At 32.7% G+C, this 16,014-nt stretch overlaps 1 protein-coding gene across 1 annotated transcript; it reads left to right on the top strand.

Moving 5' to 3' along the window:
* The first annotated feature begins 698 nt into the window (after window positions 1–698).
* Window positions 699–12,600, top strand: LOC141680221 (uncharacterized). The gene is made up of 10 exons (XM_074486509.1): window positions 699–713; window positions 1,497–1,559; window positions 1,904–1,985; window positions 2,318–2,490; window positions 4,233–4,488; window positions 6,405–6,648; window positions 8,563–8,807; window positions 10,669–10,913; window positions 11,552–11,750; window positions 12,412–12,600. Exons 1-7 carry the CDS (start codon window positions 699–701, stop codon window positions 8,576–8,578), a joined length of 849 nt encoding a protein of 282 aa, XP_074342610.1. The 3' UTR covers window positions 8,579–8,807; window positions 10,669–10,913; window positions 11,552–11,750; window positions 12,412–12,600.
* The last annotated feature ends 3,414 nt before the right edge of the window (window positions 12,601–16,014 follow it).

The following is a 16,014-nucleotide window of genomic DNA, read 5'->3' as shown; positions in this document are numbered from 1 at the left end:
TAAAAATATGATATGGCTACTCATATTTAAATACTTAAACCGTAAATTCTTTATTTATACCAAAATTTTAGTATACAAAGCCTAAATTCAAATTTTCTTTTTACTTCAAAAATATCCATTTTTTGTTATGAGTGTTCTATTTCATGTTAGCCTATGTAAGACCGTAAGAGAATGCAAGTTTTGTATTTTTTTCAATTTCATTTTTTTTAATTTAATTTTTAAAAATTGTATTTGTGTTCATTTGATGTGTATTAACTATTAAGAATTAATTGATTATGGGATTATTTGGTCTCCGACTCATATAAAATTATAAATTTGAATTAATTTTAGAAGAGTCAAAGATACATGTTTTCTTAATATTAATAATGTTTTTGAAAGTCGTGTTAACTCTTTTTAAAAAGATATTAACCAAACAACCAATCATATCATACGCTTAAAATAGTATGTTACGCTTAAAATAACATATAACCCGTTCGATACATGGTTTAATTTTAATATTTATTATCATATTATACTTTTTATTATAAAAGGTAAATTATGAAATAAAATAAATAAGTTTTTGAAATTTATGATGGTAATTTTAATATAAATTATTTAATCTTATTTTTCAAATTTATTTATTAATTTTGCAATCTAAATATGTTCTTGATATAAATGACCAATGGAGTTGATTTTTAGTAGCGAGTCACGTGACAACGATGTGTAAATGTACGGTGTGAGAACTTTGACAGAACTAATGGATGTATAGCTTGTCTATATGATATTTTTTAAATTAATTATATATATTTTAACAGGATTAATGGATGTATAGCTTGTCTATATGATATTTTTTAAATTAATTATATATATTTTTAGTCCGCATGATGAACAAAAAGTGTTTTTCTGAGAGGGAGAGACATACATTAAGTCAACGTACTCTCGTAGAATTTTTTTTTTATTTTTTAATGAAAAATGATAAGCGTTAGACTGTTATTTTGGAAAGTGTTAATCAATCACCAAACAAAACCATTTTTCTTGTAATTGTACAGTATATATAAATAGATTGACCTTATGTTTTTAAGATTTTTTTCATTTTTTTCTTGATTTATTAATTATATTATTATGTTATAATTTGAATTTTTAAAATTAATTTTGAAAGTGTTGAATACAATTAGATAATAAGTTGGATATGAATTCATAGAGTTTGTAGTTATATTAGATATTTGACTTTTTATAATGAAATTATATTTGTTTAAGATTTATTTTAAAAATATTAGCATACTTTTTAGGGCCATAATAGTATAGTCTATATAAAACTTGTCCGTGTTTTTTGTATAATTTTTTTTAAAAGAAATACAAACCTAAAAAGAAAAATAAAACCGGGCCAAAATGGCAAAATGAAGCCCAACAAACCGATAAACAAAAGTTTACTGCTTTTGAATAGTTGACCCAGTGTGGAAGCCTTTAGAACATAAAATGCCCTTCATTCTATTCTATTCTTCGATTTGTTTATTCAGCCGCCGGAAAATGCTACAAATGCTGTCGGAATCTTGTCTGGAGGACTTACATCTCCGATTCGAGTATGCATATCATCAATTCCTCATACATCGTCCTTGTAATACCCTAATTATTTACATTATTAATTGTTTATTTTTTAATTGGTGTTGGATTGTATTATTTGTATTAACGATGCTATAGTAGAGTCTATAAGTTAATTTTTGTTGTGTGTTTGTGTAAAATTAAAAGCCTAAATCAATTAAAAGTCCGTCCCGCATCGTGATAATTGATAAACTAAAAAGTGTTTATATTGAATTCTGTTAATTATAATAATTGAGGGAGTGTGGGGAAGGGGCAGCTGAACACTTGATGGCCCGGGCGACCCCTAACCTTGCTCCGGTTACATGGAGTTAAATTATGTATACAGGGTGATTCGCTCGGTGCAACCGTTCATGTGACCCTCCGCTGCTATTGTGGACCTATTCATCCCCTTTCGACTGGTCTGAACGGTTGGCTCTTGTGCCTTAAATCCTGCCAGCCAGGTTCGGCACTCCCTCCACCTTTTTTGCCTTTTCCATTCTATTTTTAGGTGTTCCCCCAATTTTATACGGAGTTGTAATTAGCTTAGTATTATTTTTATCAATTTTATTGTTTGTTTGTTATACATAGTAGTCACTAGATGGTTTCAGACATTACAATTATATACCCCAATTTTACACGGAGTTTTAATTAGCTTAGTATTATTTTTTACCTAGTCAAGACTTTTTATTTTTTACTGCAGGAGGCAAGCCTTACTAATTAAAATTTAACATCCCTAAGTTTCTGTTTTCCAAGTCTTGAGAGAGGAGTAGTAGAATTCTTTTAGCTCCCGCCTCTCCATCATCTCAAGCTCTATTACCTACTGCTTACATTGGTTGGATTGAAGCAGCTATTCCAACAGTCTGGAATAATAAAAAATACAAGCTCTGGATAAAGAGTAATTGTGGTCCCAATCGGCAAGAAAGGAGGGCAGTGGTAGAGGATGCAGAAAACTGCTACAATGCAACTAAATTTATTCTAAACATATTACTTTTGATATTTGTATGTTAAGTTCATATAGAAGAAGTGAACATATACCTTTATCTTCGTCAATAAATCTTGCTTATGTAGCTGTTTAGTAGGTAAACTGTTGGTTCAGACAAACCCCTTCACTAGCTGTGTACTTATATCCACAATAGAAAACCATATTTTTATTAGTTATTAGTCCGTCCTTTATCCAGACATGACACCCTGATGAACCAAGGGAGTGTGTGGGACCATGACACCCCGAGAGACCCTAATGTAGCTCCAGCTGAATGGAGTTTAAAATTACCAACAAGTGACTCTCCTTGTGCAGCAGTTCATGTGCCCCTCACTTTGCTATTGTGGACCTAATGATCCCATTTTAACTGGTTGTACATTTGGCTCTTGTGCATTAAATCCTTCCATTTAGGTTTGCTATTCCTTCCACCCCTGCCCTTTTGTTTTTTTTTTTAGTTTTTTTTTTTGGAACCTTAAAAGAGAATCTAGGCATCAAGTGATCTTAGTAAGGCAGGTCATGAAGCCTCTCTGACCTAGGTAGGTTCGGTAATGTAGCAGGGTTAAGGGTTGGAATTAGTGTCCCTACGCTCTTTGGTTAAAGGAGTTCAATCATAAACAGTCCTGTAAATGCACTCTGTCTCCCGAGTCCCGCTACTCTTAGTTGTAACTCTCCACGGGCTAACAGTAATTTGGTTCTGGGAAGATATGTTGACATGACAATCAATATATGTGCTTATATTGAAATGGGTATTTCTTGTTGCCTCTGATGCTTGTAATTCACTAACTTAGTTTTGTTTTTGTCTCGATTCATCAAAATAATACTTTGTTCACATAAGTTATGTGGCGAATTAAACATAGTTGTCCTGTAGATAGTATCAAATGCTATCAAATCTTCAAATCTTCAAAGTCATTAAAATTAAAGGATGGAATACTTCTAAATATCTTCCAAAGGTGTAAGTTTCTTTTTCTTTCATGGTTCTTTTTTGAAGCAAGCAGTACATTAAATACCAACAGTTTTCTCTAGCAACTATCTTATTTTTGTTCATTTTTCGCTACCCACATTATTATGTTGGAAAACTATTATCCTGTTTATATACAATGATCTATATAACCTCCGCTGCTATTGTGGACCTATTGATCCCCTTTCGACTGGTTTGAATGGTTGGCTCTTGTGCTGTAAATCCTGCCAGCCAGGTTCGGCACTCCCTCCACCTTTTTTGCGTTTTCCATTCTCTATTCCTCCAATTTTATACGGAGTTCTAATGGTTTTTCAATTTTATTGTTTTGTATGTTATACCTAGTAATCATTACATGTTTTCCGACATTACAATTTAAGATAAAATGAAATAAATAAACCTAGTTAAAATGCTATAAGCAGTGGTCACATGTCAGACATAAGGCGCGGTTTGTTCTTTCTCTGTGGTGTTTTTTGGTTACATTTGCTTGGTTAAATGCTCTTAAATTTGCATCAGTTTTACTTTGCTGAGAATTATTCTGTTGATTTTGCTTTGTGTCTCCTGCTGCTCTTGTTTGTACCTTGTCAGGGACCAGGGGTCAACACAGTGTATAAACTGTCAATTTTCTTAGTTGGACTTGGGTCAAAAAGTATTTGATGAAATAAGATATTTTTTAATTCATAAAATTATCAATCTTAGCATACTTGGAGATATTAAACTGTTCTTCATTCTTGTTCGCAGGCGGAGGGGAAAATAAATTATCAACTACTCCGGAAAGATTTCAAATCAAGAGGCGGAAAATACGTCAGTTGCCGATCAGCTTCCAGTCTCGTCAGTCGTCACTGTATAAAAAGCTTCGAAACCTCTTATTTTTTGTCATTGTTTGGCGGTGGCCACGAGAAGGAAACAGCTCATGCACTCCAACAACGTGCCTCTATGATCGATTTCTTATCTTCTCTTCTCTCGTCAGCCTGCAGATTCAGATCTCTGGTGTCAAGTATGTGGATTCTGACTATATCTTTCTGTTTCCTGCTTCATAGATATAATGATTTTAGGGAATTTTAATTTGTTTAGAACATGTGATTCTCCCTCTACATCTGCTGATGTCTCTCCCACTGTTTTGTTTTCTCATTGGGTTGGATTTTATATGTTTAATCTATAAATTACCAGTCCTTATCTTCCTGAGCGAGTAATTGACCGCTTCTTATCTAAGATCATCTGATTTATTGTTCATAATTCACTCCTGTCCTTATATTTATAAACAATTATCTTATTTTTTTACGTCCCACATCATTATGTTAAAAAACTATTAGCGTATTTATATACAGTGCTATGTATAATATATATTGCCGCAGTAGCACTCACTGTTGACTTAATAACCTTTGCATGTGGAAGATCATCGCCGAAACTAAATAAATAACACCCTTGCGAATATACAAGTGGATATAAATTACACACTTGTGGGAGGATCAACGCTGAAACGGCTAATCCGGGTTCGAATCCCGGCTGCGGCAAATTTTTCATTACCTTGTATTAGCTAATTTTATTAAATTCTGCAACAATTTGTATTTATGAATATAGATATGAGGGAGCGATGATTATATGCCAGGCTAAATTATATTATAATGTAATAAATTAAAGCTTAATATGATGTCCCACATCTTCAAAATTGGTAAATTTTATTTTGTATATATTAAGTAATGCTGGTTATATTAAATTGAGGGAGTGTGGGTAAGGGGTAGCGGAACACGTGATGGCCGAGGTGACCCCGACCCTAACCTTGCTCCGGTTACATGGAGTCAAATTGTATGAACAGGTGATTGAACTGGTGAATCCGTTCATGTGCCCCCGCTACTATGTGGACCTATCGATCCCTTTCGACTGGTTGAAGGGTTGGCTCTTGTGCCTTAAATCCTGCCAGCCAGGTTCGGCACTCCCTCCACCTTTTTTACGTTTCCCATTCTATTATCCCTCAAATTTATACGGAGTTTTAATAGTTTTTCAATTTTATTGTTTTGTTTGTTATACGTAATAGTCATTAGATGTTTTCCGACATAGCAATTTAAAATTAAATGAAATAAATAAACCTAGTTAAAATGCTACTGGCAGTGATGCACATGTCAAACATGAGGCGCGGTTTGTTCTTCCTCTGTGGTGTTTTTTTGTTACATTTGCTTGGTTAAATGCTCTTAAATTTGCATCAATTTTACTTTGGTGAGAATTATTTTATTGATTTTGCTTTGTGTCTCCCGCTGCTCTTGTTTGTACCTCCCCAGGGACCAGGGCTCAACACGGTAAATTGGTTCTGGGTAGACGTGTTCACATGACATAATGACAATATGCCAATCAGAAGTACTGTAAAGATTAATTTAACTTAGATTTTTCTATTTATTCTTTATGTTGACTAGTTCATATAAAACTAATATATTAATGTGTATAAACTCAGAGCGGATCTATCGAATTTTTTTCCTCTAGTGTTATTGGTCAAGATTATTGCGGGTATCAAGGACTACTATTTAATTTAGCCATCTGTTGTTTACTCCTTATGAATGCTCGAGAGATGAACGAAAATATAGTTGTTTGAGAACCGAAGGATTGGGCTTGAGATATACATCATTCTCATTTTTTCTAAATGGGGATGGAGATGCACAATGGTCATGATTAGTTTTTGTTGGTTGTTTTTGCATGAAATATCTCCAATTGGAAGTACTCAAAAGACTAATTTAAATTAGATTTTTCTATCTGTTCTTTATCTTTAACTAGTTCCTATAGAACTAATATGTTAAACTGTCAATTTTAGTAGTTGGACTTGGGACAGAAAATATTTGATGAAATAAGATATTTTTCAATTTATAAAATTATCGATCTTAGCATACTTGGAGATCTTCAATTGTTCTTCACTCTTGTTCGCAGGCGGAGGGGAAAATAAATTATCAACTACTCCGGAAAGATTTCAAATCTGGAGGCGGAAAATACGTCAGTTGCCAATCAGCTTCCAGTCTCGTCACTGTATAACAAGCTTCGAAACCTCTGATTTTTTGTCATTGTTTGGCAGTGGCCAAGAGAAGGAAACAGCTCATGCACTCCAAGAACGTGCCTCTGTGATCTATTTCTTCTCTTCTCTCGTCAGCCTGCAGATTCAGATCTCTGGTCACAAGTATGTGGATTCTGACTTTATCTTTCTGTTTCCTGCATCATATATATAATGATTTTAGGGAATTTTAATTTTTTAGAACATGTGATTCTCCCTCTGCGTCTGCTCATGTCTCTCCCACTGTTGTGTGATCTCATTGGGTTGGATTTTATATCTTTAATCTATAAATTACCAGTCCTTATCTTCCTGAGCGTGTACTTGACCGTTTCTTATTAAAGATCATCTGATTTATTGTTCATAATTCACGCCTGTCCTTATATTTATAAGCAATTATCTTATTTTTTACGTCCCACATCATTATTTTAAAAAACTATTAACTTATTTATATACAGTGCTATTTATATTATATATTGCCGCAGTAGCACTCACTGTGGACTTAATAACCTTTGCATGTGGAAGATCATCGCTGAAACTAAATAAATATACCCTTGCGAATATACAAGTGGATATAAATTACACACTTGTGGGAGGATCAACGCTGAAACGGCTAATCCGGGTTCGAATCCCGGCTGCGGCAATTTTTTTATTACCTTGTAATCAGCTAATTTTTTTAAATTCTGCAACAATTTGTATTTATGAAAATAGATACGAGGGAGCGATGATTATATGCCAGGATTAATTATATTATAATGTAATAAATTAAAGCTTAATATGATGTCCCACATCTTCAAAATTGGTAAATTTAATTATGTATATATTAAGTAATACTGGTTATATTAAATTGAGGGAGTGTGGGTAAGGGGTAGCGGAACACGTGATGGCCCAGGTGACCCTAACCTTGCTCCGGTTACATGGAGTCAAATTGTATGAACAGAGGTGATTCAACTGGTGAATCCGTTCATTTGTCCCCCGCTACTATGTGGACCTATCGATCCCTTTCGACTGGTTGAAGGGTTGGCTCTTGTGCCTTAAATCCTGCCAGCCAGGTTTGGCACTCCCTCCACCTTTTTTGCGTTTTCCATTCTATTTTCCCCCAAATTTATACGGAGTTTTAATAGTTTTTCAATTTTATTGTTTTATTTGTTATACGTAATAGTCATTAGATGTTTTCCGACATAGCAATTTAAAATTAAATGAAATAAATAAACCTAGTTAAAATGTTACGGGCAGTGATGCACATGTCAGACATGAGGCGCGGTTTGTTCTCCCTCTGTTGTGTTTTTTTTTACATTTGCTTGTTTAAATGCTCTTAAATTTGCATCAATTTTACTTTGGTGAGAATTATTTTATTGATTTTGCTTTGTGTCTCCCGCTGCTCTTGTTTGTACCTCCCCAGGGACCAGGGGTCAACACAGTAAATTGGTTTTGGGTAGACGTGTTCGCATGACATAATGACAATATGCCAATCGGAAGTACTCTAAAGATTAATTTAACTTAGATTTTTCTATTTATTCTTTATGTTGACTTGTTCATATAAAACTAATATATTAATGTGTATAAACTCAGAGCGGATCTATCGAATTTTTTTCCTCTAGTGTTTTTGGTCAAGATTATTGCGGGTATCAAGTACTACTATTTCAATTTAGCCATCTGTTGTTTACTCCTTATGAATGCTTGAGAGATGAAGAACGAAAATATAGTTGTTTGAGAACCGAAGGATTGGGCTTGAGATATACATCATTCTCATTTTTTCTAAATGGGGATGGAGATGCACAATGGTCATGATTATTTTTTGTTGGTTGTTTTTGCAATAAATATCTCCAATTGGAAGTACTGTAAAGACTAATATAAATTAGATTTTTCTATCTGTTCTTTATCTTTAACTAGTTCTTATATAATTAATATGTTAAACTGTCAATTTTAGTAGTTGGACTTGGGACAGAAAATATTTGATGAAATAAGATATTTTTCAATTCATAAAATTATCAATCTTAGCATACTTGGAGATCTTAAATTGTTCTTCATTCTTGTTCGCAGGCGGAGGGGAAAATAAATTATCAACTACTCCGGAAAGATTTCAAATCAGGAGGCAGGAAAATACGTCAGTTGCCGATCAGATTCCAGTCTCGTCATTGTATAAGAAGCTTCAAAACCTCTTATTTTTTGTCATTGTTTGGCGGTGGCCAAGAGAAGGAAACAGCTCATGCACTCCACGAACATGCCTCTGTGATCTATTTCTTCTCTTCTCTCGTCAGCCTGCAGATTCAGATCTCTGGTCACAAGTATGTGGATTCTGACCTTATCTTTCTGTTTCCTGCATCATATATATAATGATTTTAGGGAATTTTAATTTGTTTAGAACATGTGATTCTCCCTCTGCATCTGCTCATGTCTCTCCCACTGTTGTGTGATCTCATCATTGGGTTGGATTTTATATTTTTAATCTATAAAATACCAGTCCTTATCTTCCTGAGCGTGTACTTGACCGTTTCTTATTAAAAATCATCTGATTTATTGTTCATAATTCACGCCTGTCCTTATATTTATAAACAATTATCTTATTTTTTACGTCCCACATCATTATTTTAAAAAACTATTAACTTATTTATATACAGTGCTATTTATATTATATATTGCTGCAGTAGCACTCACTGTGGACTTAATAACCTTTGCATGTGGAAGATCATCGCTGAAACTAAATAAATATACCCTTGCGAATATACAAGTGGATATAAATTACACACTTGTGGGAGGATCAACACTGAAACGGCTAATCCGGGTTCGAATCCCGGCTGCGGAAATTTTTTAATTACCTTGTAATCAGCTATTTTTTTTAAATTCTGCAACAATTTGTATTTATGAAAATAGATACGAGGGAGCAATGATTATATGCCTTGATTAATTATATTATATTGTAATAAATTAAAGGTTAATATGATGTCCCACATTTTCAAAATTGGTAAATTTAATTATGTATATATTAAGTAATACTGGTTATATTAAATTGAGGGAGTGTGGGTAAGGGGTAGCGGAACACGTGATGGCCCAGGTGACCCTAACCTTGCTCCAGTTACATGGAGTCAAATTGTATGAACAGGTGATTCAACTGGTGAATCCGTTCATGTGTCCCCCGCTACTATGTGGACCTATTGATCCCTTTCGACTGGTTGAAGGGTTGGCTCTTGTGCCTTAAATCCTGCCAGCCAGGTTTGACACTCCCTCCACCTTTTTTGCGTTTGCCATTCTATTTTCCCCCAAATTTATACGGAGTTTTAATAGTTTTTCAATTTTATTGTTTTGTTTGTTATACGTAATAGTCGTTAGATGTTTTCCGACATAGCAATTTAAAATTAAATGAAATGCTACGGGCAGTGATGCACATGTCAGACATGAGGCGCGGTTTGTTCTTCCTCTGTGGTGTTTTTTTGTTACATTTGCTTGGTTAAATGCTCTTAAATTTGCATCAATTTACTTTGGTGAGAATTATTTTATTGATTTTGCTTTGTGTCTCCCGCTGCTCTTGTTTGTACCTCCCCAGGGACCAGGGGTCGACACAGTAAATTGGTTCTGGGTAGACATGTTCACATGACATAATGACAATATACCAATGGGAAGTACTGTAACGATTAATTTAACTTAGATTTTTCTATTTATTCTTTATGTTTGACTAGTTCATATAAAACTAATATATTAATGTGTATAAACTCAGAGCGGATGTAGCAATTTTTTTTTCCTCTAGTGTTATTGGTCAAGATTATTGCGTGTATCAAGGACTACTATTTCAATTTAGGCATTTGTTGTTTACTCCTTATAAATGCTTGAGAGATGAAGAACGAAAATATGGTTGTTTGGGAACCGAAGGATTGGGGATGGAGATGCACAATGGTCATGATTAGTTTTTCTTGGTTGTTTTTGCAAGAAATATCCCCAATTGGAAGTACTGTAAAGACTAATTTAAATTAGATTTTTTTATCTGTTCTTTATCTTTATCTAGTTCTTATAAAACGAATTTGTTAACTGTCTATTTTAGTTGTTGGACTTGGGGCAAAAAGTATTTGATGAAATAAGATATTTTACAATTCATAAAATTCTCAATTTTAGCATACTTGGAGATCTTAAATTGTTCTTCATTCTTATTCGCAGGCAGAGGGGAAAATAAATTATCAACTACTCCGGAAAGATTTCAAATCAGGAGGCAGGAACATACCTCAGTTGCCGATCAGCTTCCAGTCTCGTCACTGTATAACAAGCTTCGAAACCTCTTATTTTTTGTCATTGATTGGCGGTGGCCACAAGAAGGAAACAGCTCATGCACTCCAAGAACGTGCCTCTGTGATCGATTTCTTCTCTTCTCGCTTCAGCCTGCTGATTCAGATCTCTGGTGTCAAGTATGTGGATTCTTACTTTATCTTTCTGTTTCCTGCATCATATATATAATTATTTTTGGAATTTTAATTTGTTTAGATCATGTGATTCTCCCTCTGCATCTGCGCATGTCTCTCCCACTGTTATGTGATCTCATTGGATTGGATCTTATATGTTTAATCTAGAAATTACCAGTCCTTATCTTCCTGAGCGTCTTATCAAAGATCATCTGATTTATTGTTCGTGATTCACGCCTGTCCTTATATTTATAAACAATTATCTTATTTTTTACGTCCCACATCATTATGTTAAAAAACTAATAACTTATTTATATACAGTGCTATGTATAATATATACTGCCGCAGGAGCACTCACTGTTGACTTAATAACATTTGCATTGTGGAGGATCAACGCTGAAATGGCTAATTCGGGTTCGAATCCCGGCTGCGGCAATTTATTTATTATCCCGTAATCAGCTAATTTTATTAAATTCTGCAACAATTTGTGTTTATGAAAATAGATATGAGGGAGCGATGATTATACGCCAGGGTTAATTATATTTTAATTTATTAAATTAAAGCTTAATATGATGTCCCACATCTTCAAAATTGGTAAATTTAATTATGTATATATTAAGTAAAGCTAGTTATATTAAATTCAGGGAGTGCGGGTAAGGGGTAGCAGAACACGTGATGGCCCTGGTGAACCCTAACTTTGTTCTGGTTACATGAAGTCAAATTGTATGAACAGGTGATTCAACTGGTGAATCCGTTCATGTGCCCCCTGCTAGTATGTGGACTTATAGATTCCTTTCGACTGTTTGAAGGGTTGGCGCTTGCGCCTTAAATCCTGCCAACCAGGTTCGGCACTCCCTCCACCCTTTTTTACTTATGCCCTGCTTGTGTGTTTTCCGTGTTCATTTTTTTGCAAATCAGTCTTTTATTTTATTCTGCAAACCGTGTGGATGGAGCTCAATTGCTCATATAGTTTAGCAATATTTTATTAGGGTTTTTTACGAAACTCGTGACTGTTTCAAAATTTCCTCTAGTGTTGAGATTATTTTAGTAGCACGGTCTTTCTATTTCAACCATATGTGCATTATCAGTTTTGTTTTCAATATCGTGACTGCTTATCAGTGGTTGGAGTCCATATGTATGTGTGTATTATATTTTCAGTGATGGTAGATGTATTTTTGAAATTTTTATTTGTTCAGGACAAGTTTCTCCCTGGGAATTTGCTCATGTACTTGTGTGTCTCCTACTGTCATGTGATCCCTTTGACTGGCTTTTAAATTATGTGTCTCCCTGTAAATGTTTCTATCTGTTCTCTTTCTCTTTTTTCAAAGTCTACGTTTATGATTTTATATCAGTGTTACTTACGAATACCTAATAAGAATTATTTCGTAGTTATTCCTCAGTTTAAAAATTGTCTGGCTACATATTTAAGTATCAGCCTTTGTGCTAACTCAAATTCCTTCATGACGATTTTTATTGGCTGTTATAATTTGCTCTCTCGGGTTAGGTTCCATTCTTTGCTTGCCGATGTGCTAAAAATCCCGGTGCATCCTGATTCCTGGGCTCATCACTTGTCCGAGAGTACTGGGACGAAACGAACTCGGCTCTTGGGTATTTCGACTTTGAGACTTGCCAAAAATAAGTCATGTTGTAATACAATCCTTTAATTTTTTGATGATTAGTAAATTTTGATTTATGTATTCAAGCACCTCATATCGCATAATAATTATAAATGAATTACGTCCTTGATAAAATATTTTGTAGTACATGTGTTCATCCAACATATTAAAACACAAGATTAGAAAAAATATCGTAATGCGACCGGTGTGGGACAAGGCGCTTTTAATTCCACTGTTCTTATATAGTTAAACAAAATTTAAAGCGAGCTAATCACCGCCGCCTTAATTAACTAGTTATAATATTTTAATGTTAATTCACCTATTAATGTACGGGAAGGGGATCCTTTTTCTTTACTTATGGCGATGTGGTACACCTTAATACATGAAGGCACGCGCTGGAATCGATAGAAATCATTCGTTTTTATTTTTATTTCTTAATTTCTTTTTTTTAAAGAAAAACTTTTTACTTTTTAATTAACCTGATGAAGTTATGTGACAAAAAACCACTTGTGAATAATTTTCACAGGTCACAATGATTTATGTCACGTGGATGTATTTGTAACCCGCATTTTCACAATAATTTATATCACGTGGGTATATGTGTAAACCATATTTTAAATATTAAATTGATAAACATTCATTCTAGATATAAATTTGCTCCCATGTATTTATAAAAATAACCCTTGTAGTGTATTTGTTCTAACCTCTATTGTTACCTATCTATATTTAATATTTTAACTCTACTGTAAAAAAAAACTCTTACTTTTTAATTAACCTGTTGAAGTTATGTGACAAAAAACCCACATGCATATAATAAGTTATTGCTAAAAAAATTTCTTAGGTCACAATAACTTATGTCACTTGGATGTATATGTAACCCGCATTTCACGACATATCATGTGGTTGGATATAGTGCTGCACCTGACCTGTTTGGGCCAGTTTCGAAAATTTAGTAACACAACTTGTTTAGTTCCGGAAGAAATGGGGAGGAGGCAACAGAAATCCTGAGTTTGAAATTTTCAAATGCATTAATATCAAAAAAGAAAATTATAATCCAACTCTATTATATGAGTGATGGTTGGGTCGGGTAGGGTTGAATAAAAATAATAGTAGATAATAAAAAAATGTTACATACAAGAAATAATTGATCGTTCAAATTATTACAGGTTTATTAAAACAAGTATAAAGATATTTTATACCGCAGTGTAAAGTCAACTCTCAGAAAAACAAGTAAGTGAAAAGTTAAAGATACAGTCTTGATTGAAACAACATAAATTCTTAATTTTACGATCTATCATAATTTACTTTTGCTCATAAATATATAAGTATAAATACAATAACCAATTAAACATCTTTCCTTTCCTCTTTCCCCGAATGTTTAATATAATAGTTTGTGAAAGTACGTTATTATAGTGCAACTCATAGTTTACTTCATATTAACCAATTAAATTAGTTTAATATAATAATTTGTGAAAGTACCTTATTACAGTGCAACTCATAGTTTGCTTCATATTAACCGAGTCAATGAAAATGAGTTGGGTTTAATAATTAGACCGGGTTGGATTGGGTTAGAGTTTTAAAAAGTTAAAATAAAATTTGAACCAACCCAATATAATCGGCCCAACGGAAATTTAACCCTACTAACTCACAAGTTTGAATAATCGATTTGGTCGGCCCAATTAAAGGTTGGGTTGGATTTAACGGGTTCGTTAACCCATAAGCAGCCTAGGTGTATGTATAAACCGTATTTTATTTTAAATATTAAACTGATAAATGTTCATTCCAGATATTTATTATTTATACGTAAAACGCATCTCTTGCATTTATGCATCCTGCAATGCTGAGACAAGTATAAAGTAGTAGTTTCACTAGTAAATTAACCTTTTTCTTCACATGTTCTCAATAAACATGTCATGAAGAAAAACAATTAGTTCATTTATGAAGGGGCTTTAGCAAGTTATTATCTTTATTATTGTGTTAACTCCAACCATCCTTTATATTTGCTCTATATTTATATTTTAGAGAAAATTGGGTATGGGATTAACCTTAGATATCTTATCTAAAATTATAATATTTTTTCATATAAATGCTCGATAGTATTTTTGTTTTAAAATCTGCTCCTATGTATTTATAAAAATAACGCAGTAGTTGTAGTGTATTTGTTCTAACCTCTACTATATCTGTTGTAAATAAACCGAACTCGAACGAATTCAGACGAACTTTTAATGAAATCAGACAAAATTTTAATGAACCGAACATTGTTCGGTAATCCTATCGGACAAAATTTCTTGTTCGAACTCGAGTTCGGTAATATTCGAACTGAATACGTACTGTTTGCGAACAAATCGAACCGAATCGAATACTATATGTATTTTTTTAAAAAAATATTTTAAATATTATTTTAGGTTAAAAATTATATCAAACTATTAATTAAATATCTTTTCACCAATAAAATATTTATTTAAAATAATTATAAAATATAATTCATATATTATTAATAATACTTATATTATTTATATATATAATATAATAAATTTACTATTTTTTCGAACCGAACTCGTGTTTAACGAATTAAATGAAGTAGAACCAAACACGAACCGAACTCAAGTCAAACACCTTAAAAGTTCGGTTCGGTTCGTTAAAATTATCGGACAAGAAACATTGTTCGAATTCGAACGAACCGGACGAGTTTAACGAGCAATTTTGATCATTTACACCCTACCGAACGGTGATTTTAGGGCCAACAATCTATATATTTTATATTTTAACTCCACTATAATAAAAACTAGATTAGGTCCCGGGTAATTGCCCGACTATTTTATATTTATTTTATTTAAATTAACATAAAAAATTATTAGTATAGATTTTGAGCGCATAACATACTTTAAGTTGATTTAATTAATTTAAATAGATTATTGACATATTCGAGATTTTTTCAAATAGATTTAATGAAAATTCTAAATATTTAATAACTATGATATGTAAAATAAGTAGTATATACGCATATTAAAAATTAAAATTGTAATAAATATATTTTGACAATATATATTTTAAATAAATTATCTTAATAAATATTATTGATGAAAGATAAAATTGTGAAATTAATAGTAGCGAAAAAAGGAAAGAAAATCAGGGAAAATTAGGATATTTTTTAAGAAAATTAATATATTTGATTGTTGAGTAATTTAAATAAAAATACTAATGAGAACCAATACTTTGAGATACGGTGAGAAGTGAGAATTATTGAAAATGGAGAATTAGTGGAAATATAAATGGAAGAAGGAATTCGTTGGAGAAAAAATTAGTGAAAATTGATGAAAATATAATTAATGCATGCATCTAATAATTTTGAAGAATAATAATAAAAAAAAGATGATATGTGTCCTCTTTTAAAGGAGAGAATGCGAAGTGTACTCTTTTAAGAGAGAGTATTTGAGTATTTTTTTTACTTTATTTTAGATTAGAATTCAAATGGTGAAAGATAAAGGGCA

The sequence above is a fragment of the Apium graveolens genome, chromosome 8 (assembly GCF_009905375.1).
Source record: "Apium graveolens cultivar Ventura chromosome 8, ASM990537v1, whole genome shotgun sequence".
Lineage (NCBI taxonomy): Eukaryota > Viridiplantae > Streptophyta > Magnoliopsida > Apiales > Apiaceae > Apium > Apium graveolens.
Note: the sequence above shows the minus strand (reverse complement) of the source record. Positions and strands in the feature narration are given on the sequence as shown.